The 26,386-nt window shown below is 44.5% G+C and overlaps 1 protein-coding gene across 2 annotated transcripts in view; it reads left to right on the top strand.

Annotated features, from left to right (window-relative positions):
• Positions 1-26,386, top strand: part of LOC120937261 — a 235,604-nt gene that overhangs the window by 58,076 nt on the left and 151,142 nt on the right. For both annotated transcript variants that reach the window (XM_040350324.1, XM_040350325.1), the window contains exon 2: positions 5,633-5,775. In XM_040350324.1, coding sequence (XP_040206258.1) covers positions 5,633-5,775 — 143 coding nt within the window. The remainder of the gene's footprint in view (positions 1-5,632; positions 5,776-26,386) is intronic.

Below are 26,386 nucleotides of genomic sequence, written 5' to 3' on the forward strand. Positions count from 1 at the left end.
TCCCTTAGAGCTTTTTTTGCCAAGAGTATCCCAAGACCCTATACCGCTATTACTGCTACCACTAAAAAAAAAGACAAATCTTGTCAGGCAAGACATTTTACATGTATGCAATTCTAATCAGCCAGTTTTGATGAACACAGCCCTGCAAGACAGCATAGCCATGTAATTGGCCTTGCATTTCCTTTCTATGGTTGGGCAGTATGAAATAAGCCAAGACACCGCTCAATTTTTTTTGGATTAGACAAAAAAGGAAAAGTGGCACTATTATTACCTGCCTGTAAACAGTGTATGTAAGAAATTTCTAGTGTAAGAAATGGAAAAAAGCAATAGGGGCCTAATTGGTTTATATGCTGACCTTCTGTCTCCCACCCCTGCACTTCCAGGTGATTTGCTAAACAAATAAAGCACACTTTATAATACCTGTTTGTAAAAGATTAATACGGGTTAATGTATACATAGCTTGAATAAATTGTTTTTATATAACATGGAGTTCAACTATAATCTCAGCTAGCTGCTGTCCAAAATGTTGTTTTTTGTTTATTTAAACGTTAAAAAAACTTGCACAAAGACCTCTCTACGTACAGTTAATCCTTTATATCAAACTGTATCTACATAGCTGTACGCGGCGTGTTCTTTCCCTAAGGACATGTTTGATTAGAAATGTCTTTCTTTAGGTAATGGACCATTGCTTTACTTGACTGAGCGAGTATCTATTTGCTTTGATAGCGAGAGTGTAATATGTGCTCCCTGCCACGGAGTTTGTTGTGCCCTGACTCTGAATGAATGACTTCAATATCATGTAAAAAAGTTTTCCGACACTTGAGCAACTGAGTTCATAATGTTATTATCACTGTGCAGAGCATACATATTTCAGCAGATCTCTGATGGTGACTACAAATGGTATAATAAAATATAGACACTGAAATGAACTTAAACATTATACAATTGAAAATGAATATTGTAGATTAACAAATTTGACTCATGTATAACAGCTGTGATGCACTTGATGTTAATAAACGTTATTTTTTGTTAAATCAGAGCTTGCAATGTTTTAAAGTAAGAAAAAAGAAAAATGCTCTGATGGTAGCATAGAATATAATTGTCGGGTCCCGGAAATACAGATAAGTCATTAAAAAAAAAAAAACGGCATGGGTTCCCCCAGTCCATTATCGGGCCCTTTTGGGGGGTCTAAAGAAAAGTATACCGCTCTAAAAACAATCAATCCCCATTGCTTCCGTCCCAACAAACCAAGAGGGTGCTGGCTGTGCTCAATTACCATGAGATGAAAGAAAAATCCTGGATCGCCGCACTCCCCAAAAAACGACGTCTTTATTCAAAACATGAAAAACAACAAAAATTCAAATGGAAAAAACAGCCAAAATTCATGTAGTCAACCAAGAAGTGGATTAGGAAAAAAGAGCTGACATGTTTCGCATCCTGTGATGCTTACTCGTAGCTAAGGCCCTTTTGGGTCTGGTATGAATATTAAGGGGTACCCCGAACCAATGTTTTAAAAAGTTGCGTGGGGGTCCCCCCAAATTTCAGGTCCCTTAAGGTCTGGTATAGATTTTAAGAGGAACTCCGCTCCAAAATAGAAGGCGTGGGGTTCCCCCCCAAATATCCATACCAGACCCTTATCTGGCCGCAGGAAAAGGGGGGGGGTGATTCAGGAGGGGGCACTCTCTCATCCCCCCCTTTTCCTGCGGCCTGCCTGGTTGCGTGCTCAGATGAGGGACTGGTATGGATTTTTGGGGAGAACCCCACGCCATTTTTTTTATCTTGGCGTGGGGTTCCCCTGAAAATCCATACCAGACCTGAAGGGCCTGGTATGGAATTTGGGGGGACCCCCACACAATTTTTTTTTTTGTTTGGGGTTCCCCTTAATATTCATACCAGATCCAAAGGGCCTGGTAATGGATTGGTGGGGGGGGGGGCATGGCGGGTTTTTTTCAATGACTTTTATCTGTATTGCCAGGTACCGACGATTCATTATAGCCACAAGTAGTTTTAAATTACTTTTTCTCCTTTTAGAAATGTAGACCATGCACTTTTGCAGATATACCAGATCATTTTGAGGGAGTCCTACTCGAATCCACCACCATTTCTTTGGGGTGGAGCAGGAACTGCAAATATCTTCAAATGATTTGCATTGGGAAAAAATACTGGCTGTTTCATGCTAACTTTTTATATCTTCTCACGCACATGAGTGTAATTGTCGGATCTTCTCTAGATGGTATTGCTTTCCTACACTTCTACACAAAATTGATGCGTCTATCCCTGATACTTGCTGGTAATGTTTCTGGGAGCCTGGCCTGGTAAATAGGTGGGAGATATAATCGTGAATACCGTATACCTTTTAGATTACAGTACGATCTATGTCACTAGGCTCTTATAGACAAATTAAGACATGTAGTTGCACTTTATCATGACGGCTCGTTCTGTGACAGCAGGGTGATGTTGCCAGACAGAGGCTCCATCAATGGCTGACTAGGCTTGTGAGTTGGACAAGATGGAGATCGTGGAATGTATGATTGCATGAGGTTTCAATATTGTCCAGGATCTTCCCATGGAATCATCCCCCCTTCCCCTGATGTCTCCTCCCTTCCCCTCCTCTCTCCTCTTTCTCTCTCCTTTTTTCTTTTCCGTTTTATTACAATTTATAAAATTCTGTACATGTTAATGGAAAGCTGGCATCATTGTGTTGCCTTCTAACCCAGGTATGGTGTCCTTTGCTAAAATGGAACTGTTTCAAGAAAAAGGTTGAAGGGGGTGGGACTTTGTGTGCCTCGGAGGTGTAAATAAATACAGAAATCCTGAGATTAAAGAAAAATAAACAACTTTTATTTTTCTGCTATAAGGCAGTAATACCAAAGGATCAAAACATGAATTAAAACCAAGTTACAGTTTAGGACAGTGGTTCTCAACCTTCTAGTGTCGTGACCCCTTGATAACATTTCTTAAGTTGTGGGGACCCCTAACAGTAAAATAATTTTTGTAGCATGGGTTGTCAGCACCCAAGACAATTAATTTGCGCCCCTAACCCACAGACATTTAGAGCTCCCAAGTCCTTTTATTGGCAACTATAATCACAGGTAGTGCCACTCACTGTGTTTCCGATTTTGTGGTGTCTCGTAGCAGTGACACCTATGCCGAAATCAGGAGATAGGGTCTACTCCAGCCCCTCCCACTTCACATTCCTCACCAGTCAGCTGACCTCTAGTATTTGCCCCCCAACCATGCCGTGAACTGAATGGGCACCTGCAAAGAGACTGAGTGGGCGGCTGTGGGCTCCAGGCACAGCCCTGCTGGGTGGCCACAAAAAGGCTGGCAGAGTGATGCGGGCTTCAGGAACAGCCCATGATATGGTGACCCCTGGCAAATCATCATTCGACCCCTGAGGGGGTCCCGACCCCCAGGTTGAGAACCACTGGCTTAGGAGTTTCAAGTTCAGGGTGTGCGATTCCCAAGCATAGAAGATAAAATGGATATTACTGTTTGGTATCCCTCCTTGGTGCATACCTCTGTTTTTTCTTAAAATAAATTCATACCTTTTTTTTTTTTTTATGTAGTCCAGTGGCTTCTAAAAACCTGTAGGCTTAAACACTATTCTTGGTATCAGTTTCTTGTAACCACTGTTTTTTTTTAAAACTGAACATTTTTCCTGGTTTTTATTATGTTATGTATTGCTTGTTGCCCAACATAATGTGGATGTACCAATCTGGATACATTTGTTCAGTTACTGTATTGACTGCTAATACTTGGTGGATGTAAACCCTCATAATATACCCAGTGAAATAAACGACCTCAAAAATCTCCCTACATAAATTATAGATGTAAAACTGCTGTCTTCATCTTTATATACTGTTTATAAAGTGCACATCATGTTGGCAGATTTTTTTTTCTCTTCCTGGTTAGCACTGCAGTGAAGCCTGGGTATACAGCGAAGACGGCTGATTTGCACACACCCCCTCTCCTCATAGGTAGAGACTTTCAGCTCTGTCCCTTTTTATATTGTTGAGGGCTCTGCTAATCTATTTATAGCATCCTCCAGAACACAAAATTACTGCTGCTTTTATCATAGACTGATAACAGAAGAATGGAGCAGGAGACGGCTGTGTGACATAGTGCTTTGAAGAGATGACAAAACACTGCAGATATATGTGGCCAACTCAAATTTAATGAATCTGGTTTACATCCACTTTACTAAAGGACATTAAACAGAATTATCAGGAAGTTACAAATGAAATGATAAATCTACAGTAAAAGTAGATAATCCATTTAAAAACCGTAAAAGGGCAAAGATGTTTTCAGAATTTTAGAACCTCCTTCCCTGTCAATTTCCTAATTTTTATTTTGGTGCTAGTTCACACCAAAATGTAAGTATTTTGAATTGCTATGTAATTTAAAATGATCTGGTTTGTAATGTAAAGTATGGTAGCTGCGCTGTGGGGAAGGGAATGGAAAAGGGGAAGTGAGAGGTGGGAGGGATCGTGGGTGAACTCGGCAGTGAAAAAAAAATAAAGTATTTGATACTAAAATAAACAATACAGATGAAGGTGAACAAACACCTATATCCTGTGACGGTTTAGCAGTGAAAATGCATAGTAAAATTGCTACTACATATACAAAAACTGGCATAAAATAAGTGAAAAAATATATGTAAAAAATGTGCAAACCTATCCAAAAAATTACACACGTGATAAAGTCCTGTCCATAAATAAAGATCAGATCTAACAGTGCAATAATTCCTCCATGGAACAGTGTCTAGATGAAATGCCTCCACCAAAAAATGCAACGTGCAGGAAAAGGAATCTTTAGTGATGACACCTCTGATGTGCTAGCAGCTCACCTCACGGCTGTTTGTCCAAAACAGCTAACAGAGATACTGATCACAGCTGGATTGATTGGGCTGATAAAAACACCTCTTTCTGACTCCTAAGACAGCTTTCAGCGGTCAGTGTGTGTCATGGAAAAGAGGAGATATATGCAATGCATATAGCGCAACACTGTGGGGGGTACCTCAAACTGGTAAGAATTGGAGAAAAGGCACTCGCATGAATGAAAGGACAGCGGGCATAAATCCATGTATCCCCCTCAGAGTGTCAGCTGTACAGGTAAGAGTGTGATCTGATCCTCATACGTTCAAATGGCAAGGCTCAATGTATCATGGGAGCATTAAGAAGAGCGAAAGAGAAACCATAGCGTGACTCCATATAATGGATACATTTAATAAAAAATAGATAAACTCGCATTAAGGTAGTGAAGTAGAGTAAAACATTCACGAGCGCCAAACTCGTATTAAAACTTCAGACTCTGTCTGTACCCGGTGCTCCAATACCTGTATCATTGCATCACGTGACCTCATCAGGGGATCTTGTTTGTGCTGTGCTTGGAAGACTCATTTTAACAGATTCCATAACATACAGTATATACATCAAGCGATCAAAAAATGCTCCTGTAGAATGCACAAAGATGTTGATTTTTCTGATGTGCATGCATTTGATTTGGTTTGAAAAATGCATCAATATGCATAGAAACACACCTTGAGTCAGAATTCTATAATTACTCATCTTCTATGTAAAGATGGTAATGCTGGACTATAGTAATCATTTGTATATTTTGATTTCTTCAGAAAGATGAAGAGACAGGCATTGGACCTTGGGTGCCTGAAACTGCAAACCGGTGAATGGTTTGAAGAACTGAGGGAAAGGCGCTTCAAGAAATACTCCAGCGCCACTGACCTTCTGAAGTGTGTGTTAGAACATAAGCAACCAGGTAAAACCATTGTTGACTGCATAAAGCCAGACTCCAGGGTCAGATTATATATATATATATATATATATAAATATGCTTTGTGCTTCTTCTTATGCATTCATGAGAAATACACAGCCCTCCCCCACAGCACGGCCTAGTCTAGCAAGGGAATCTTATATGCTGCAGTTTTTTACTTTCATTTACTGCTCTCCATCCAACACAACCCCACTCTGTGATTGAACAAAGATGGGGAGCACACTGATATTCTCATCTCTTTCTCTCTCTCTCATTATGCTCTTTCCTATCGACATGCTCCTTGCACTGCAAATTCAGGTACTTACAATGTTGGCAATTAAAATGTGTTTAATGGTGTACTAATCACTAGAGGGCTTCAATAATTTGTTCCTTTTTATCGCCCTAAAGTTCAGTTTAAATGTTTTTTTTCCCAGTATATTTCAAGCATGCTGAGACACTAAGTCTTCTTAAAAAATGTGACCAAGAGCATTTTTGGCAGGAAATGCAGTATATAAAGATGTATAACTTCTAGCAGTACCCTGAATAGTGCATACCTGAAATATGGAGCAGTGTTTTGGGTTGTTACTGCTGTGATGCTCCTAGATGGGGGGGAGCTGCATATGGGGACCTGTAAACCAACATTTTCTTGCCTAATTCTGTAAATCTGTTTTTCTTCCTGCTGCTTCTTACCTCCCCATTTATCTAGGGACAGCTGTGACATTGTAACAGGATGGGTAATCGGACAATTGATCAGAAAGTGTAACTGACACGTCAAGTTTACTAAACCGGTGCAAACTTAAAGTGATTGTAAAGTCTTGTTTTTTCTTTGTTTTGTTTTTTGTTAAAAATAACAAACATGTCATACTTGCCTGCCCTGTGTAGTGGTTTTGCACAGAGCAGCCAAGATCCTCCTCTTCAGTGTTCTTGGCCCCTCCCTCCTGTTAAGTGCCCACACGGCAAGCAGTTTGCTATGGGGGTACTCGAGCCGAGCTACAGCTCCCTGTGGCCGTTCAGACACTGAGCCATGATCCGGCCCTGCCCCATTTCTCTCATTGGCTGACTGACTTTGACAGCAGTGGAAGCCAATGGCACCGCGCTGTTGTTTTATTCAATGAGAAGGGGAGTCCCGGGCACCCAAGACACTCCTGCACCATCGCTGGATCTAGATGGACCTTAGGTAAGTATTAGGGGGGCTGAGGGGGGTCTGCTGCACAGAAGGCTTTTTATCTTAATGCATTGAATGCATTAAAATAAAAACCTTTTGCTTTTACAACCCCATTAAGCTGCCATGCATTGATCAAAATTCTACTAATTCAGCAGGGACAGACAGAATTTTGATCGGTGTGTGTGGCCACTCCCATCAGCAGAAGTCAATATTTTGAGCAATATTAGTCAAAGGTACATGCTGAAAAACCTTAATCTGCTTTATAAAACCATGCAATCATTTCTGTGCAGTATTAGACATAATTCTGCTCTCTAATTAAACAAGATTGCCAAGAAATAATGTGCTATTGAGAAAACAGAAGATGAGAAGGGAACATTTTCTATTTGGGTACTGGTACCCCAGTAAATAACATACAACTGCACAAGCACCAGGAATAAAGTGATGTGAAGTGTTGTCATCTCTGAGCCAGAACCTTAATCCAATTCTAACCTTGAATGAAGCCTAAACAAAGGTAGTGCTGTGTGTCTGGGGTGAAAAGTAGAAATGGCATGGTAAGGGAGAGTGCCATTATCTCAGTGGGAGGTAATAAATACTTACACTTACACATTACTTGGCAAGAATGAGCCTAAAGGGCCGAATATCGGGCGGCATCGGCTGGTTCAATGGAAACCGGCTGACATTCAATCTGTGTGTACAGCGCCAGTCCAACAGAAGCCGGCCAAACATCTTGTTTCTGTCGAAGGGGCATGACTGAAGGTCTGCCGATCATCATCTGATCAGCTCTTTCAGCCAATGGTTGAGGGTGCTGACCAGTATGTTCTGGCATGGGTGGGGGGGAAATGCATAGCTCAGCAGAGGTGATCTGTGTACTAACATTGGATTAATACAGCATCTCCTCCTTTTTTTTTTTTTTTTTATTCAGCCTGCGGTGTTGAATGGAAAAAAAAACAACTGATGGTGTGTACCAGGCCTTACTTAGAAAAAAAATCTGTTATCTTTTTAAGGCTAGTCCTTTTTCTTCTATAATATAACCAAGATTATTAAACCAAATCGGCTTGAAAAACCGGCCTGAGAGCCCCACCGAGTCCCTCTCCACCTCTGGGCACATCGTCCATCACCCATGGACCGATTCGTAGAAAAATCGGGCGCCCGTACGAGCACGGCTCAGATGGCTTCACCTCCGCCGGCGCACTCGCAAATCGAGGCCCCGGTCTCGGCCTACTCCGCGATCAACAGCGCAGCTGGCGGACATGGAGGTAAGCGGCGACACCTCCCCCCTCCTTCTCCACACACACCACTGCCCCAGCAGACGGGGGATAACACCACTGAGCGCATAGCCCAGGCCGTGGCGGCGTTATTAACCCCCATGATCGCAGCATCAGTGGAGAAGGCCGTGAACGCTGGGATGGCGCAAATTAAGGCCCAGATGGGGGAACATGGCAAAAGGCTGAATGAACTCGAGCACCGCCTCTCCAACGTGGAAGAGGAGCTCTATCATGCCCAGGACAAAACTAATCAGTACGTCTTGCAGAAATTAGATGATTTGGAAAATAGGTCTAGGAGAAGTAATCTACGCTTTGTGGGAGTACCAGAGTCACTCCAAACATCCGCCCTGTCTGACTTTTGCTCCCGACCTATCCCAGAAGCACTAGGCCTCACAGGCCCTTGCATGTGGAAAGGGCGCACCGCATGGGGGCCTTCAACTCGGATCGCAAATCAACGCGTCCAATTATTGCCAAGTACCTTAACTATGCAGACAAGTCCCTTATTCTGCAATCATTCCGGCAAGCCCGCCAACTTCGAATTGATGGCATAAAAGTGCTGGTCTTTGCTGACTATTCCATCGAAGTGTCAAAGAAAAGAAAAGCCTTTCAGCAGGTATGCACGGAACTATTCAAACAGCAAATTAAATTTTCTTTGGCCTTCCCGTCGATTCTCCGCCTCAAGGCACCGAACGGAGATCAACTGACTTTCCAGGACCCTGCCGAAGCAGAAGCCTTTGTACGGTCGCGCCTTGCAAATCCACACCCCCACTCACCCTCTAAAGCTCCTCCACTCAACAGGCCCATGGACCAAAGGAGCCCACGAAAGGACTCTCCCAAGCGCTTCAGGGCCTCAGACCAGGAATTTGCCCGGCACACCACAAAATAGTCGACCTGCAATATGTCTTTCTCTCCTACTTGACCCCCACCCCCGGGGACACTCTATCTGCTCTGCTACGGTTATACAGCGCTCGATTCTTTTGAGTGCCCGACTACCTACCGGGCCCCCCCCCTCGTCATGAGGACCTCTACCACTCTGCTACGGGGACAGGTAGATCTAAGGCACCGACTTGGGCCTCTATTATTATTATTTTCTCTACTCTGGCATTTGTGTTCCACCTGATGATGTTGTTACATTGCTCCAAATGTCTCGGTTTTGATCACTTTATTCGCTCTAAATCGCTTTAATTTGTGTTCCCCCACGGACCTATGATTATACTGCTTTGTTTTCTTGACTAGTGAATTGTGCCTCCTGGTCTTGCTGTACGCAACCCCCTTGTTCTTTCTCCCCATTTCATGTATCTGACTACATGCCGCTTGACGCCCTGCACTTTGCTCTGGGCTCTCGGGCCTCATGTTGTCGGGATCGTGACATGATGGCTGGTTCGTACGGTGACTCCATGCGGAAAAAAGTGAAGTTCTTGCAAATGTTTTTGTTATTTTTGTTGCCTAGGTTCCAGGCTCTCCCTCTGTTATCCTCCACACCCCTTACTCCCTCCCCCCTCCAGTGCACCCGTCCACACCTATCCTGCTCACCAACACCCCCTGCGAGGGTCGGTATAGCTCACCCCTTGCTGCGGCGACCCCCCTTAATATTATACTACGCGGTCTCTTCTTTGGCATTTCTGCTCAAACCCCCCCCCACAGGCCCCCCAACATGAAAATAATCTCCTGGAATGTGAAGGGACTTAGGCCCCCAAACAAAAGAATGAAGATCCTTAGACACCTGAAAAGGCTTAAGACAGACAACGCACTATTGCAGGAGACCCATCTGTCGGCGCCTGATTTTCCCTGCATGCAAAAACTTTGGGTAGGTACGGTCATAGGCTCAGAGGCCGTAGGCCGGAAGGCAGGTGTTCTCCTATTAATACACAAGAACCTTCCATGCACAGTCCTCGCAGTTAACTTAGACACCCAGGGTAGACTTCTCTCAGCACGGGTAAAAATAGGCTCCAAAGAGTTGGTCATCTCCAATGTTTATGCCCCCAACAGCACCGGTAAGTCCTTCTACAGCGAACTCTCTACGTGGCTTCTTCAGAATACTCACCTTCCCCACCTGATCGGCGGTGACTTCAACGATACCCTTCAACTGGTCGGTGACAGGTCCTCCCCAAAACACCTTAGACCCTACCCAGACCCGGGTCGCCCCTCACTTTTCGCGTCCACTATGGACTCTCTCCACCTCCATGACCTCTGGCGCTTAGCACACCCCGCAGATAGGGAATTTACCTTCTACTCCAATCCCCACTCCGTATTCACCAGAATAGACTATTTTTTTGGATCGGACGATCTAATCCCTATGGTATTGGCCACCGATATCCTCGATATTGCTGTCTCTGACCATGCCCCAATCTCAATCTCACTTAACAATCATGATCTCGCCCCGCAACCTAAGATCTGGCGGTTTCCCTCATACCTTCACAACCATGCTGATTTTCAACACTACATGGAGAAGGAATGGCTGGAATACTCCACGGCTAATGCTCCTCACGTTACTGACCCGAACCTCTTCTGGGACGCTGGTAAGGTGTTCCTCAGGGGCCGGATCATCTCCTATGCTGCCTCCTTCAAAAGAAGTACCATGTCCAAATACAAATTAGCTAGCGTACGACTACCAGGCACAAAGGGCTCTTTACTCCTCTGATTCCCCAAAGAACAGGGACGAATGGCATGCTGCCAAGAGATCGTTCGATACCTGGGCAGACACACTAGAGTCCGTTAGAAAAGCAAACTTGGATGCTACCCTTCATAAGTTTGGTAACAAATTGGGCAAACTGCTAGCCAGGCTCTGCAAAGGCACCTTCAAACCTACCCATATCACTTCCTTGAGGGACCCTAGCGGCAACGTTAACACCACCCCCCCAACAATCAATGAGACGATGCTTCGTTACTACTCTGCCCTATATGCCCCGGACCCCATTGATAAACAAACGGCAGACACCTTTCTGTAACACTTAGCGATACCCAAAATTACCCCCTCCCAGTTGGAAACCCTTAACGCTCCCATATCCCTTGCTGAGATATCAAACACCATCCGCAAACTTGCCCCTTCTAAGGCCCCGGGACCCAATGGCTTCACGGGAGAATTCTATAAGACCCTACAAAACATACTAGAACCCACCCTTCACAAAGTGTACTGCGGCATATGGTCCGGCGGCTCCTACCTCCCCTCGGGCAACCAGGCCAACATTAAATTATCCAAAAAGGGAAAAGACCCCCTAGAACCCGGCTCATATAGACCGATTTCTTTACTGAACCTGGATGTCAAAATCCTTTCCAAAATCATGGCAAATAGGCTCTCTGACATTATCCCCTCCCTCATCCATTCAGCACAATCGGGCTTTGTGAAAGGCAGAACGGCCACCCTGAACATCCGCAAAGTAATGCTAGCTCTGGAGCACTCTATACAACACCCCAAAGGTGATTTTGCCATTACGTTGGATGCGGAGAAAGCCTTCGACAATGTCAGCTTTGAATGGCTCTCTCTCTCTCTCAATGGCTAAAATGGGCTTCTCCGGTCCCTTCTGTCACCTCATCAACGCAATGTACACCTCCCCCTCAGCAAAATTTGGTAGCGGCGGGCCTCCTCTCAAAAGAATTTCGCCTCCACAAGGGGACCCGTCAGGGCTGCCCCCTTTTCCCGGCTCCTTTTCAACATAGCATTAGAACCCTTATCCAGAAGGGGGGAAAGGGAGGAGTCTTGGAATGGCGCGGTCAGTGTGGAGGAGCAGCTAGACGGGAGCCCTCGCTCTCCAGCCCAGCTCTAATTTTGGAGATGCATAGGAGCCGGACCTCTCCCCCTCCCTGGTAGACCGCCCCCCCTCCCTCCCCCCTGCCTGGAAATGCGGTATCTGTGCCGAATCCTCGCCCCCATCGTCTCGGTCAGGTCGGCCTGAGATCTCCCGGACGTCCGCGGTGCACGGAAGGTGCACGATCGGGTGCGCTGCGGCTTCTCTCCCTGAGCGGCGGCGGCGACGGGGGTGTGTGGTATCGCGAGAGCGGTACCCGGAGACGATACTGCGCCACTCTGTGCAGAGCGGGGGGAGGATGCAGTGACGTGAATGGGGACCGGAGCCCCCCCCGACGCAACAGAAAGTTTTTTTTTTTTTGGTATGGTGTCCTCTTAACTCTGCAGAGTTTGCGGGTTCCCACGCTGGGGGTGTGTGTTGGGCAGCAGTGTGGTGGTCAGCGGCAAGCTGTGTATATCAATAGGTCCCGCAAGCAGGGCGGAGGCAGATGAAAGGGAGACCTAACATCAGCAGCACCACGTTGTCTTGCAGCCTAAGTAACTCACCCCAACAAAAGCAAAGAAAAGATTGAGCCCGCATCTGGCCCTACAAATTCCTGTAACAGGAGGGTAAGATCAGAAACAAACAGCAGCAGTTCATATGTGGCATTTTTTTCAGCGGTTGCATTTTTTAGCATTTTTTTTAACAAAGCCATAATCCCACAAAAGCTTATGGCTCAAAAACGCTGATAAATGACGAATAGCTGCATTTTATTTCCTTTGAAAACTACCAGAACGGTGAGTATTTCATATTCATCAGAATGGTGAGTACAAAGCTTTAATACGGACTAAGATCTAATAACTAAAGGGAAACGGAGAAGAGAAAAAGAGGATTTTAAAGGGACACTGGCATTGGAGGGCCAACAGCCGGGACTGACACAAAGACACAGCAATAAGTAACATAAGAGATATATGCCTGTTAATGTTGTTCTCTGTACCTGTAATCATTTTGATTTGGCGGCCGCTTTCCCCGCTATCTCTCCCTCTCCTATTGTGATGAATCATTAAGACACAGTGAGACCCTTTTTTTTTCATGTGGAGCATACGTGGAACTCCACGAGAGGACAGTAATGTTATATAGTTCACATTGTGTGGTACTGGTTACAGCATATATATGACCGAGTAGAGAACGGGACTAAAAACGGATAAACATTTATGTAAGAAAGTTGTATACAGTATAACTCAAAGCAGCAAATACTTTTCCTTTCTCTGTCTGTAAGCTGTGAGACGGTTCTATTGGCGACGCCCCTGAATATTTCCCCTCTCCCTACTGGGATCAATTTAAATACAGGGAGAACTCCTCTCAATAGATTAGAGGCAATATATATATACGGAACTCTGTTTACAAGACATTTCTGAAACTATAGAATACAATATACAGACGAGTATACAGATGAGTCGATCGAGAACGTGACTAAAAACTGGCGGATACAGCAGGAAAAAGGACAACTTATAGTATAATTAATCTTACCATTGAACCCTGAAACTGGTAAAAGGAGGATCTTAAGGGTGACGGGCACTAGAGACTGAGACTTTAATCCACAGCTAAAGTTAAAGAGTAGAAAAAACAAAGTAACATTAAACTTTGATATAAGAAACTACAAATAAGTATTGTTACATGTAGCATACACTCTCCACTACCGTAAAACGGACATTTTATAAAATACCGGTAAAGTGTGCAGGTACAACTCAGGTGCGGCAAGAAGCTCGGATATACACCCAGGGCTATTGTAGGACAGATAGGGCTGAAGGATGGCCACAAGGGGAAAAGGAGCGAGAGGCGGGGCAATCCCAAAGGGCCCCCGCTTAAGTCAAAGTCCAGGCCCGATGTGTAAATTTGTGACACATGGGATAAATGGAGACAATCAACAAATAGAGAAAGCAATAACCACCAGAGGAACTCAAGCAGAAAAGGAAAAAAAGAAAAAAAAAAAGGGACCGGTAGTACCTTGGCGGACGCAGGATCACTTTCAGAGTCACTATTAGAGACTATAACAGACCAAGACAGAGAAACAGACAAAGATAAAGAAATAGACCCCGAACAAAGAAATAAGGACGAAACGCAGGATATGACACTTTTGCCAACAAAAAGGGAAATGGAAGGAATGTTTGCTGCTTTAGAAAGATCACTTAAATCGTAAATGGAAAAAATGGAGAGAAATATGGGGCATATACTGGAAAGAGTTGAAGAAGTGGAGAAAAAAGTTGATTGCAATGCAACTTCAGTTAACAAACTAGAGGATGAAATAAAAGCATTAAAAATAATCCAACGAGAACAGGCGTATAAATTAGAAGATCAAGAAAACAGAGATCGAAGGAAGAATATCAGAATACGTGGAATCCCAGAAACGACACAAGCTGAGGATCTCCCAGAAATAATAAGAAAAGTATGTAATCCAATATTAGAGAGAGAAACAACCTCCCCACTAAAAATAGAACGCGCACATAGGATAAGGAGTTCGAGAGAGAGAGTACAAGATTATCCAAGGGACATTATTGTCCGATTTGAAAGTTGGGAAGAGAAAAACCAACTATGGAGAAAACTGAGAGGGAAGTCGCCATTGGAATATGATCAACATAATATCCAAATATACCAAGACCTGTCACAAGAGACGTTAAAAAGGAGAAGAAGCTTAAAACCCCTGTTGGGAATCTTGCAGGAGCATGATATACAATACAATTGGGGATTCCCAGCCTGCCTAATTGGCAGGAAAAATGGTATCTCTGCAAGATTGAGGTTCCTAGAGGAAGTTCCAGAATTTTGTCAGCGTTTAGATATCCCAATACCAAAGAGAGATTAATAATACTGAAGCGATGGAGGAGGGGGGGGAGGGGGGGCGGCGGGAGGGGGGGATAGGGAGATTTAAAGATAGTAAACAACGGGAGCGGGGCGGGTGAGGGGGGGGCCCTGGAGAGTATTTCTTCCCCAGAGTTCCCATCTTTGGGGGATAGGAGACCGGGCCAAATAGGATTCCACCTTAGCTGGAGGAGCAAAAGAGCGCCCAGAGCGCCAAACAGGAAAAGCTCCAAATGACCCAAGGATCGATCAGAAGGAAGGGGGGGAGAGGGAGGGGATGAGAAAGCCCCATACAAAGATCACAGGGGCAAGGCAGGAGTGGCGGGGAGAGGAGGAAGGGAGGAGGGGAGGGAGGGGAGGGAGAGGGGGTTCGGGTGGGAGAAGGGAGGGGAGGACTAGGAAAGGGGATGTAGATCTGTGTGTCATGCAACAGGAAAAAACAAAAGCATTGGAGAAAGATAGAAGGAAAAAAAAAAAAAGAAAGAAATGACAAACATAAATTTCTTAACATATAATGTAAGAGGCCTCAATTGCCCGGAAAAAAGGCATATGATATTAAGAGAGGTTGAAAGGTATTCAGCTGAAATAGTTTTTTTACAAGAGACCCATATAACATTGGATTCTAGTGTTAGACTGTATTCTCGGGCAGTTCCCACCTGGTACTATGGGGACTCCCCAAAGAAGAGAGCTAAGGGGGTCGCCATAGGAATAGGGAAGAACATCGCTTTCACGGTAGAAGATAGGAAGGTAGACCCGGAAGGCCGTTATTTGTTTTTAAAAGGAGTACTCCAAGGAAAAAGATACACGTTAGCAAACATATACTGCCCAAACAGCCAACCACACAAATACCTGAGGGGGATTCTGAATGCTTTAATGGATTTTAGTTTCAATAGTTTTTATTAGTTTTAACAGTATTAAACACAAATTACATGCACAAAGATACCCAGAGATCATATTGGCGGTTTGGATCACCAGGTGAGGAGGCATCTTATCCATACAGTACTAAGAAGGTGTATACAACAGATGAGAGTAGTTGGATTCCCGTAACCCATCATGTCTGACGGGCTAGTTGTCATGTAAACCCGAGGTACTGGTTCAGCACCAAACTCAACATGACTAAAATGGGATAGTGCAATTGAGATAACAAAAAATAAGAAGAAACAAGAAAAACAAAACAAAAACAAACAGAGAAGCAGTCTAAAACTAGAGCATTGTAAACAGTATTGGGCAGTATACCAGCCTTGTGTCAGGCAAGGGCTAACTTACTACAGGCCATGACCAGGTTGAACCCTATACCAGTCGTTCCACGGTTCCCATACCTTATTAATCTCTGCATAGGTACCTACCCCTGAGGCAAATAGTTGTTCAAATGAGCCATGGGTATTGATTATTTGAATAACTTCCGACAGAGGAGGTCTAGCAGTGGTCCTCCAATGCCTGACCAACGCTAGCCTAGCAGCTAGAAGGACGTGGGATAAAAGCGTCCTCGAATGGTAAGGGATCTGGTCTATACCCAAGGAAAGTAGCGCCAGCCCCGGGGACAGGGTCACATTAAGTTTAAGGACTTGTGCTACCAGGTGTTGGATTAGCTGCCAGTATTGTATTGTCACGGGGCAGGACCATAGAATATGGAACAACGTCCCCGTTCCCCCACATTCCCTCCAGCACCCGGGGGATATACCATTGCCGATCTTAGACAGTCTGAATGGGGTGAGATACCATCTCAACAAGATTTTTTGGAATAGTTCCCACAGATTAACACATTTGGTGGATGAGTATGTTACCCTTAGGGCCGTCTGCCACTGATCAACAGAGTATACTGTGTCAAATTCTCTCTCCCAGGCTTGCATATCAGAGGATTTGATAAGTGCTAGCTTATCCTGTAGGTAAGAATAGAACACTGATATGCCCTTGACTTTCGTACTCTTCGCTGTATAATATAAAGCTATATGCCACGGGAGGAGGGTGTGGAGGTCAGTCTGTCGTTTCAGAAGGTGTGAAATTTGCACATACCGAAAGTATTCAGTTGTGGGTATAGAGTACTCCAGTTGGAGAGCTCTAAATGTTTTGAGTGCAGGTCCCACATACAAGTCATTTATATCTAGTACCCCCCCGGAACTCCAGCCCTCTACAGAGATATCGGGGATAAGATAGGATAGGGCAGTCAGTGGAAATTTCATTGGTATGAGTTTATACTGTGGGGAAACTTGCGAAGTCAGTATTCGCCATGCATCAATAGATGCTCTTATAGTCGGTCCAATGTTCGGGGATCGGCCTGGGCGGAGGTTGCTAGTGATGAGGTAGTCATAGAGATTTTGGCCCGGGATCTGCTGTTGCTCTAGAGCAACCCAGAGGGACGGAGTGGAGCAAGGAAACCAGCTCTTCAGCTGGGCTAAGATCGAGGCTGTATAGTAATCCTTGATGTGGGTGTGACCTATACCTCCCGCCCTCCTATGTTTGATAATTTTGTGGAATGCACAACGTGACCGCTTGCCCCCCCAAAGAAACTTATTAAGAGTAGATTGTGCTGAGAGGAAGAATGAGGGTGGTACCGGGATGGGCAGGGTTCTAAAGACATATAGTAGTTGTGGGAGGACCTGCATCTTGAAGGCGGCCAGACGTCCCGACCAGGATAGTTCGAATTTTGCTAGAGCCTCTAATTTAGTATGTAACCGTTGCAGAAATGGGGTATAGTTTTCTCTCACTAACTCAGATGGTGAAGACGTAAGAGTTATACCCAGGTATGATATACCTTTCTCCTTCCATGGAAAGGGAAACCTTGTGCTAAGGGCGTGCCTAGTTCGGGCAGGAATGCCCACCCCTAAAATATGCGACTTGGTTTCATTAACCTTATAGTATGACACTGTCGTGAACAATTGCAATACCTGGTGAGCCGAAGCCAGAGAGGTCTCAACATTGGTGAGCATCAAAATTATGTCGTCCGCAAAGAGGCTTATGGTGTGTTGTACGCCTCCAACCATAAAACCACTTATTTGGGGGTGAGAGCGAATATAGGTTGCCAGGGGTTCCATAAGGAGATTAAATAAATATAAGAGGGGATAGTGGACACCCCTGGCGGGTTCCGTTAGAAATATTGAATGCCTTGGAGAGCATCCCCGATATATACACTTGGGCCGATGGAGTCGTGTATAGTGCCATAATAGCTGAATGTATTCTGCCCTCGAACCCAAATTTGGAAAGCACTTTGGCTAAATAATCCCAGTGGACTCTGTCAAACGCCTTCTCCGCATCCAAAGCGAGGAGCAGAGAAGGGTTTCTGTTCGATTGGCCAGATGCACTATATTAATTAAGCGCCTAGTGGCATCCGACGTCTGTCGGCCCTTTGTGAACCCCGATTGGTCCATATGTATCAATGACGGCAAGAGGTCTATCAATCTATTGGCGAGGAGCTTGGCATATAACTTCAGGTCCGTATTGAGCAATGAAATGGGCCTAAAATTCTGGGGTGTGTCGGGATCCTTCCCGGGCTTCGGCAGCGCCACAATCATAGCCCTTAGCATCTCAGAAGGAAAAAAGGACGAGGAGGCAGCTTGATTGAAAATACCTGCTAAATATGGGACCAGTTCCAGTTTAAAGGCTTTATAATACTCTCCGGTGAAGCCGTCAGGCCCGGGGGCTTTGTTGTTGGGAAGGGAGTCTATTGTTTTGGCGATTTCAATTTCTGAAAAGGGAGAATTTAAATCCTCCAGTTGATTAGATGATATTCGGGGGAGTTTAATTTTGCTCAGGAAGTCTGAGATAATGGGTCCCGTGGGTTGGATTGTGGAGGGGTCATCTTTTAAATTATTAACGCGTCAGCTATCGCTTGGGGGTGGAACAATTTATTATGGGTGAAGGGGTGGCGAACAAAGGGGATAGTGGTCTTATGCCGTACTCCTCTGAGGCGATTGGCCAAGAGTTTCCCAGCCCTATTGCCACTGACGTAGTATGTCATCTTAAGGCGCTTGGAAGACTTTTCAAAGTTGTCAAGCAGAATCGAGCGGAGCTCGCTCCTAAGTTGTGTCAATTGACTAGAGACTAGTGGAGAGGCCCTTTGTTTATTCTGGGATTCTAGATTGTGTATCTTAGAAATGAGAGTTTGTATCTGCTGCCCCCTCATCCTCTTAGCCCTCGCCCCCATCTGAATCAAAACCCCTCTCATAAACGCCTTGTGGGAATTCCATAATACCATAGGGTCCGATACAGAGCCATCATTGCAAGAGAAGAAATCGGTCAGTTCCTTCTGCAAGGTCTTTTTGGAGTGGTCAGCTTGAAACAACCTCGGGCTGGAACGCCAGACGAATGTGGTACCCACGCCGGGCGCATCAGCAACCGAGAGTGTCACAGAGGCATGATCCGACCAAGTAATATCATTAATTTTAGTGTCCACAATTTTAGGTAGCAGCCATTTGTCCGTAAGGAAAAGATCTAATCTTGTGTACACCCCATGGCTCGTTGAGAAGAAAGAGTAGTCCCTCTCAGTGCTATGGAGACATCTCCAAGCGTCATAGAGATCCTGTGAGTGTAGTGTTGATTGCAGAGAATGATGATGTCTGCGTGAACACGATGTGGAGTCCACCTCAGGGTCAGGGGGGAGATTGAAGTCTCCACATAAGAGAAGGAAGCCCTTTTGTATCGGTCTAACACTTCTGAGGACTTGTTTCAAAAAATGAATTTGGTGGTCGTTAGGCGCATAAACATTGACCACTGTGTAAGTGGTGGAGTTAATGTCGCACACAAGGATGTGGTAGCGACCCTGGGAATCAGCAATTTCATTGTGCAACTTGAACGCAACAGAGTCCCTAATTGCTGTCATCACTCCCCGCTTTTTTGCCGAGGCACTGGCTTTGAAGATGTGTGGATATTTTGGATGAGTGCAGTTAGGCGTTTTGTCGCCCTGAAAGTGAGTCTCTTGAGTGCAGAGGACATCGCAGTTAAATCTAATCGCCTCAGCCCACAGTGATTTTCTTTTGGCTGGATGGTTGAGGCCTTTAGCGTTAATAGTTAAGAAAGTAATAGTCATCCTGGGACAACGGTCTTAATTGATAAGCAGTATGAAGAATAAGTAACACTTACATCAGGTGGCTTAGCATACCACACCGGTGAGCCAAGAAGAATCGCCCTCAAGGTCAGACGGTCACGAGTGGGTCCATTCAATAACTCTTCAGTGAATCTGTGGACTCTTCCGAGACCAACTGCAGAGTGGGGTGTTAGACTGCTATGTAAAAAATGAGAAACCAACGGAAAAAATAAAAAACAAACACATAAACAGAGAAAAAAGCGCCAAAACAGGTGAACATAGGTCATTATGACCTGAGTGCAGCTCATGGCTGCAAGTAACCAAAAGGGTGTGAGGCAAGTTCAGCAAGGTGCCTCCAGAACAGGGCAATTAGGAGTAGTAAGACAATTTTGGCAGCCCATAATAACTTCAGCGGTGTGAGCGAGCATTTCTGGAGTTGACCACATTCCAATCACTGCCAACCTGATCCGGACTGCGGTTGTTAGGCCCACCGGGGGGATCCTCCGGGATGATATTCCATGTTTTAAGCAAGGCCAAGCCTTTAGCCAAGGAATCTACTGTATGCTCTTTTCCATCATTGGTGATAATGAGTTTGGTTGGAAACCCCCATTTGTAGACTATTTTGTTGTTGCGCAATGCCTTGGAAATGGTGTTGAGATTTCGCCGCTTCTGCAACGTAAATTGAGACAAATCGGAGAAGAACTGAAGATCTTTGTATTGCGGGGGGATGAGATCCCTATTACGCACCTTGGACATCAGGCGTTCCTTTACGTGAAAAAAATGCAGGCGTAGGATGACATCCCTCGGTATTTTATCTGGAAGGTAGGAGGGTTTTGGTAGCCTGTGAATTCTGTCCATTGTGATGTCCATTTCAGTGAGGTCTGGTAGGATTGAGATAAAGATCTTGGATACAAAGTCGCGCAATTCTGATTGTTGAACGGATTCGGGGACCCCGCGTATTTTGAGATTGTTCCTCCTGGAACGGTCTTCTATATCTGCCATTTTAGCTTTGACTGCTTCCATTTCCTCGTCCCTAGCGTCATGGGCATCTACAAGGCTGTTGATCGTGGTGGCAAATTCCCCCATCCTGTTTTCGACGTGGTCTACCCGTGATGTCACAGCTTGTAGCTCACTCCCAAATTTTTGGACGCACGCCATCATGTCGCTGTGGAGGGAGCTCCTCAGGGATACCAGCATATCTTTAAGCGTGGTATCCAACACTGGTTGATTGCTCGTGGGGAAACGGTCGATGGAATCTGGGAGCTCCCTGGTGTCGTCTCCAGATTCAAGACTAGCACTCACCTCATGGGAAGGCCCCGTAGCATCCAATTTAGGCCTGGCTTTCTCAGGGCTTCCAGATGCAGAGGAAGAGGCAGGAGATTGTCTGTTGCTAGCTGGAGACATTCGTTTAAAGGGTTTATCCCTTCTCTGCGGTAGATGGGGGGTGCTGGCAGCAGAGGGCCCAGGTGTGCCAGTGCTCTCCTGCCTCTGCTCTAGGGCGAAGTATTCTGTCAGTTTTTGCGGCTTCTGAGGCCCCTTGTGCTTTTTAGTCATGTTGCAGAAATGAGGGGTAGTTATAAAGGCGGGTTGTCTCAATCTTTTCTGTGTGGGCTGCTATGCATTAAATATTCCCTGTGGGGCCTGGAGCACCGTTCTTATGCTGCCATCTTGGAGCTAAGCAGGTCTGGCTTCATGTAACTCAGTGCAGTAGTAGTGTAGAGAGCAGGCCATCTCCACCCCCTCCAATCGTATACAAAAAAAAACCCCTATCCAGCCTCCTACTGGGGTGCAGTGCCGTTGGGTCTGGAAGGCTAGGCAGGATTTGGCTCGATTTGCAGGTGAACAGCAGGCCCTGGGTGTGCCAAGATGGCCGCTGTGGGTCTGCTACACAGCCCCTGCACAATAGGGTCAGCACCAAGTCCAGGTCGTGGAGGGGCTCAGGATAGCAGGGAGGGTGGATGGTAGTGGGCGATCGTATCGCCGAGGGCTCACCTCCGCGGTGTATCGCGTCAGGAAAGTCCGGGGATCCAAGGCCTAACTAGGCCGCACCAGACCGCGGCCGCGGCGGACAATTCCGGGACCAGGCGAGTCCTTCAGACAGCACCGGGTAGGTGGAGAGGAGCTGGGTAAGGGCTGGATGTGATCCCCTACCTCCAGAAGCTGTGGGATCCGGCTCCTCTGGCAGGCCTCGAGCAGGCAATATGGCGGCTGCCTCGCGGTTTGTTGTGGGGATATCTCCGGCGCGGATCGTCCAAATTTCACCAGAGTACGGTCCTCAGACTCCGAGGGGACCAGGGCTCAGTGATGCTGTGAATTGCAGCATAGGATGGTGAACAAACACCCGGATGGCTGCGGATTACAGTCGTGGGACTCGGAGCTCCCCTCATAGACGTCCGCCGCCGTCCACGCTTGGCCCTTTAATGGATTTTAAATGTGGACATGTAATATTAGCAGGAGACCTCAACCTTTCAATGGACTACCAACTGGATAGTACGTCCGGGGCACAGAGGCGTAATATTAAACAGCTAAGAATACTAGGAAAAAAAATGCACAGCTGCTGTTTAATAGATCCTTGGAGAATTGCATATCCAAATAAAATGGACTATACTTATTACTCCTCTGTGCATGGAACATATTCAAGACTGGACTATCTATTGGTAGACCACGAGCTACTAGAAGAGGTAGTTAAAATATCAATAGGAGTAACTACAATCTCAGACCATGCCCCGGTAATACTGACAATTAGATTTAAAGAGATAGAGCAAAGAAAAGGATCATGGAATTTAAATGAAGAACTTATAGAGGACAGCGAGGTAGATAACATAGTGAGAACTGACTTGGATCAATATTTTACTCTCAATAACACACCTGAAGTAAGCGTAGCCACGGTTTGGGAGGCCCACAAGGCATACATCAGAGGGAAACTAATTTCGATAGGAGCAGGGAAAAAAAAGATAAGAAAACTAAATATGGAAAATTTAACAAATGAGCTATTTAAACTGGAGCAAACGCATAAAGAGCGAGGAGAAAGTGAAATATATCAAGAAATTGTTATAAAGAGGGCCCAGCTCAGAGACTAGATGAAGGTTGAAACAAGGGATATATTCAAAAACGTTAGAAAAGAGAGGTATAAATGGGGGAATAAACCAGGGAAATATTTAGCTAAAATATCCAGGGGAAAAAAAAAAAAAAACTACATAGAAAAAATAAAAAATCAAGACGGCCTAGTGAAATATAAGACGTCTGAAATTGCGGAATCTTTTCGGACTTATTACAGCTCATTATATTCAATAAGGCTCAACGAATCACAAGAGCAGGAAAAAAACTAGAAAAACGAAAATTAGGGAATACCTAAAAGAAGTGAAATTACCTAAAATTCCTCAAAAGGATATTGAATCACTAGAGGCTCCAATAACTCAAGATGAGATATACAGAGCTTTCCAGGAAACACCGAGTGGTAAGAGTCCAGGCCCTGATGGCCTGCCGATTAAATATTACAAAAAATTTAAAGAACTCCTGGTCCCAGAGATGTGTAACTATTTTAATAAAATAGGAGAGGAAGAGGAAATGAGAAAAGAATCCCTATTGGCAAATATTTCTATTATCCCCAAAACAGGAAAAGATGGAACTCTGTGCTCCAACTATCGGCCAATAGCATTGCTAAATGCAGACCTGAAGGTATATGCGAAAATATTAGCAACTAGGATAAAGGGTTTAATGCCGCAATTAATAAACGCAGATCAGGCAGGCTTTGTAATAGGCAGAGAAGGGAGAGATAATAGCATAAGGACCCTGTTGGTGTTACAACACGATCCAAAAAAGAAACCCCCAGTCGTACTCATGTCGTTAGATGCTGAAAAAGCATTCGACAGAGTCGACTGGGGGTTTATGATGGAAACTCTACAGAACATAGGCCTGGGACCAAGGTTTATGAAATGGGTAAAGAATTTATATAGTCACCCGACGGCAAGGGTGAAGGTCAATGGGAGTATGTCGTCTGTATTTGAAATGAAAAATGGAACCAGACAGGGGTGCCCGCTCTCACCTCTCCTATATGTAATAGCGCTGGAACCTTTGTTAGCAAAAATCCGGGAAAACCCGGATATAGGGGGGGTGGGAGATGAAGAACATAAGGTGGCGGCGTACGCAGACGACATACTCCTATATCTGACCAAACCTAGGGTTTCCCTCCCTAATATCATAAAGGAAATAAAAAGATACGGTGAACTCTCAAATTTTAAAATAAACCCGATTAAAACAGTAATTTTGAATTTGGGGATAGATAAAAAAGAAGCAGAAGAACTACAGAAAGATTTTCCATTTACATGGGAAAAAGAAGCTATAACGTATTTAGGAATAAAAATTACATCAACACTTGAAAAACTTTACTCGGTTAATTTTGTCCCCTTAATTAACGACATTAATCAAGATCTGAAAAATCTAGCAAAAAAACGTATTTCTTGGATAGGTAAGATCAATGCGTTTAAAATGATGATATTACCGAAGATTACATACAAACTTCAAATGCTCCCAATTAAAATACCACAAAGTTTCTTTAAAGTAATCAAAACAGTAATTTTGAAATACATATGGGCAGGTAAAAAGGCTAGACTAAGCTATTCATTGTTGAGCATGAAAAAAAAAGGAGGGGGGTTGGGGCTCCCTGACATAAAAAGATATTATTTCGCCGTTAATTTAGCTAGGTTGATAGAATGGTCAAATATACACACAAAAAAAAAATGGGTACAAATGGAAGAAAAATTAAGTAGCACACAATTAAATAGAAATGTATGGATACCACCAAGAATGAGGGAATTGGGCACAAATACACATAGTATAACAAGGAACGTATTTAGAGTGTGGGATATACTATTTAGACGGGAAAAATGGGAGTATAATTCCCCATTAATCCCATTAGTAGGCACAAATTTTTTTCCACCAGGTAATGGAACACGATTTGGAAAGTTATTGGGGGAGAAAAAATTAAAAGACATTGTCACACGGGGAAAAATTAAATTAAGACAAGATATAAAGATAGGAGAAGGGGAACAAAGGATGAGTGAATGGGAGTATTTGCAGCTAAAACACTTTGTGAGCACACTAGCACAACCGATTAGGGAAGACAAGACATTACACCCAATAGAAAAAATATGCAATATGGACAAGCCCCTGAAACATGGTATATCAAAAGCATACGGGATACTAACGGAGCTCGAGACCCAGGATACACTTCTCTTCTTAGAAAAGTGGGAAAACGACTTGGGCAAAAAGATTGATAAAATACAAACGATAGGAGCAGTATACAACTATGCTTCGGATATCACCACCATAGAAGCAAACTACAAATGCATGGTTCGATGGCACTTGACTCCATCAAGAATGAGTAAGATCCACCCGCATAACTCAGAGTTATGTTGGAGAGACTGTAAACAAAAAGGAACAACTATGCATATATGGTGGGACTGCCCGAGAATACAGGAATACTGGAAAGAAATCGTGGAATATACGGTAGAAATAACAGGGGAGAGGATTCCCTGTAGCCCGCTGACCTGTCTGTTTCACGGAACTGAAAAAAAAAAAAAACAATATGGAACAACTCTGGTCCCAGTGTTGCTAAATGCAGCAAAGGCTCTGATCCCAAAAAATTGGTTACTTCCAAAGAGGCCATCAATTAAAGAGTGGATAGAAAGGATGGAATATATAGAAGAGATGGAGTATCTTGCCTGTAGAGAGACAGGAGAAGAGGACAAATACAGGGCGGTTTGGGAAAAATGGAAAGTGTTTAAATCTACAGCAAAGTTTGTCCGGGGAATGACAGAAGTAGATAGGTGAGAAACCAAATAGAAGATTGCATGACACACAGATCCAGGGAGGGGGGGGGGAAGGGGGAAAAAAAAAAAAAAAAAAAGGGGTTAGTTATGTTATAATAGTAAGTAACGTAGTCAGACCTATGAATCGGTAAAAGAATAATGAATGGCTCAAAAACATCAAATCTGTAACCGTATAATAGAAAAGGAATCTAAACATATAATTAACATAAAGGAAAAAAAAAAAAATTAAACTCCACGGATGATGCGAAGCCACAAGAGAGACGCTAAGGGCGGTCGAACCGTGAGCTTGTCCCACGGTCATACGTGAGCAGAGTCTGACGTGAAGAAAAAAAAAAAAAAAGAACCCTTATCCAGACACCTCAACCAAGTAGCCCCTCTTCATGGAATTCGGGTTGGTGCCCACGAACTGCGTTCCTCTCTTTTTGCGGACGACGTCCTCATTTTTACAGCGAACCCCTCCTCAGATATACTCACCGTTTAAAAATATTTTCGACACATTCCGCATCTGCTCGGGTCTTCGGATTTAATTATAGCAAAAGCGAGATTCTCCTCCTGGGTTCTTCTTCAACACCCCCTTGGACATGCCACTCCATATTCTCGGTTGCTACCTCTCATATCACTTACCTTGGCAGCAAGATCGGTAAACTGCCCTCCTCCCCGTACCACCCAAACTACCCCCCTATTATTCAAAAGATTTCTCAGGAACTGGTGAACTGGTTGAATCTACCTCTCTCGCTTTTGGGAAGATGTCATCT

Source organism: Rana temporaria, chromosome 4, assembly GCF_905171775.1.
Source record: "Rana temporaria chromosome 4, aRanTem1.1, whole genome shotgun sequence".
NCBI lineage: Eukaryota > Metazoa > Chordata > Amphibia > Anura > Ranidae > Rana > Rana temporaria.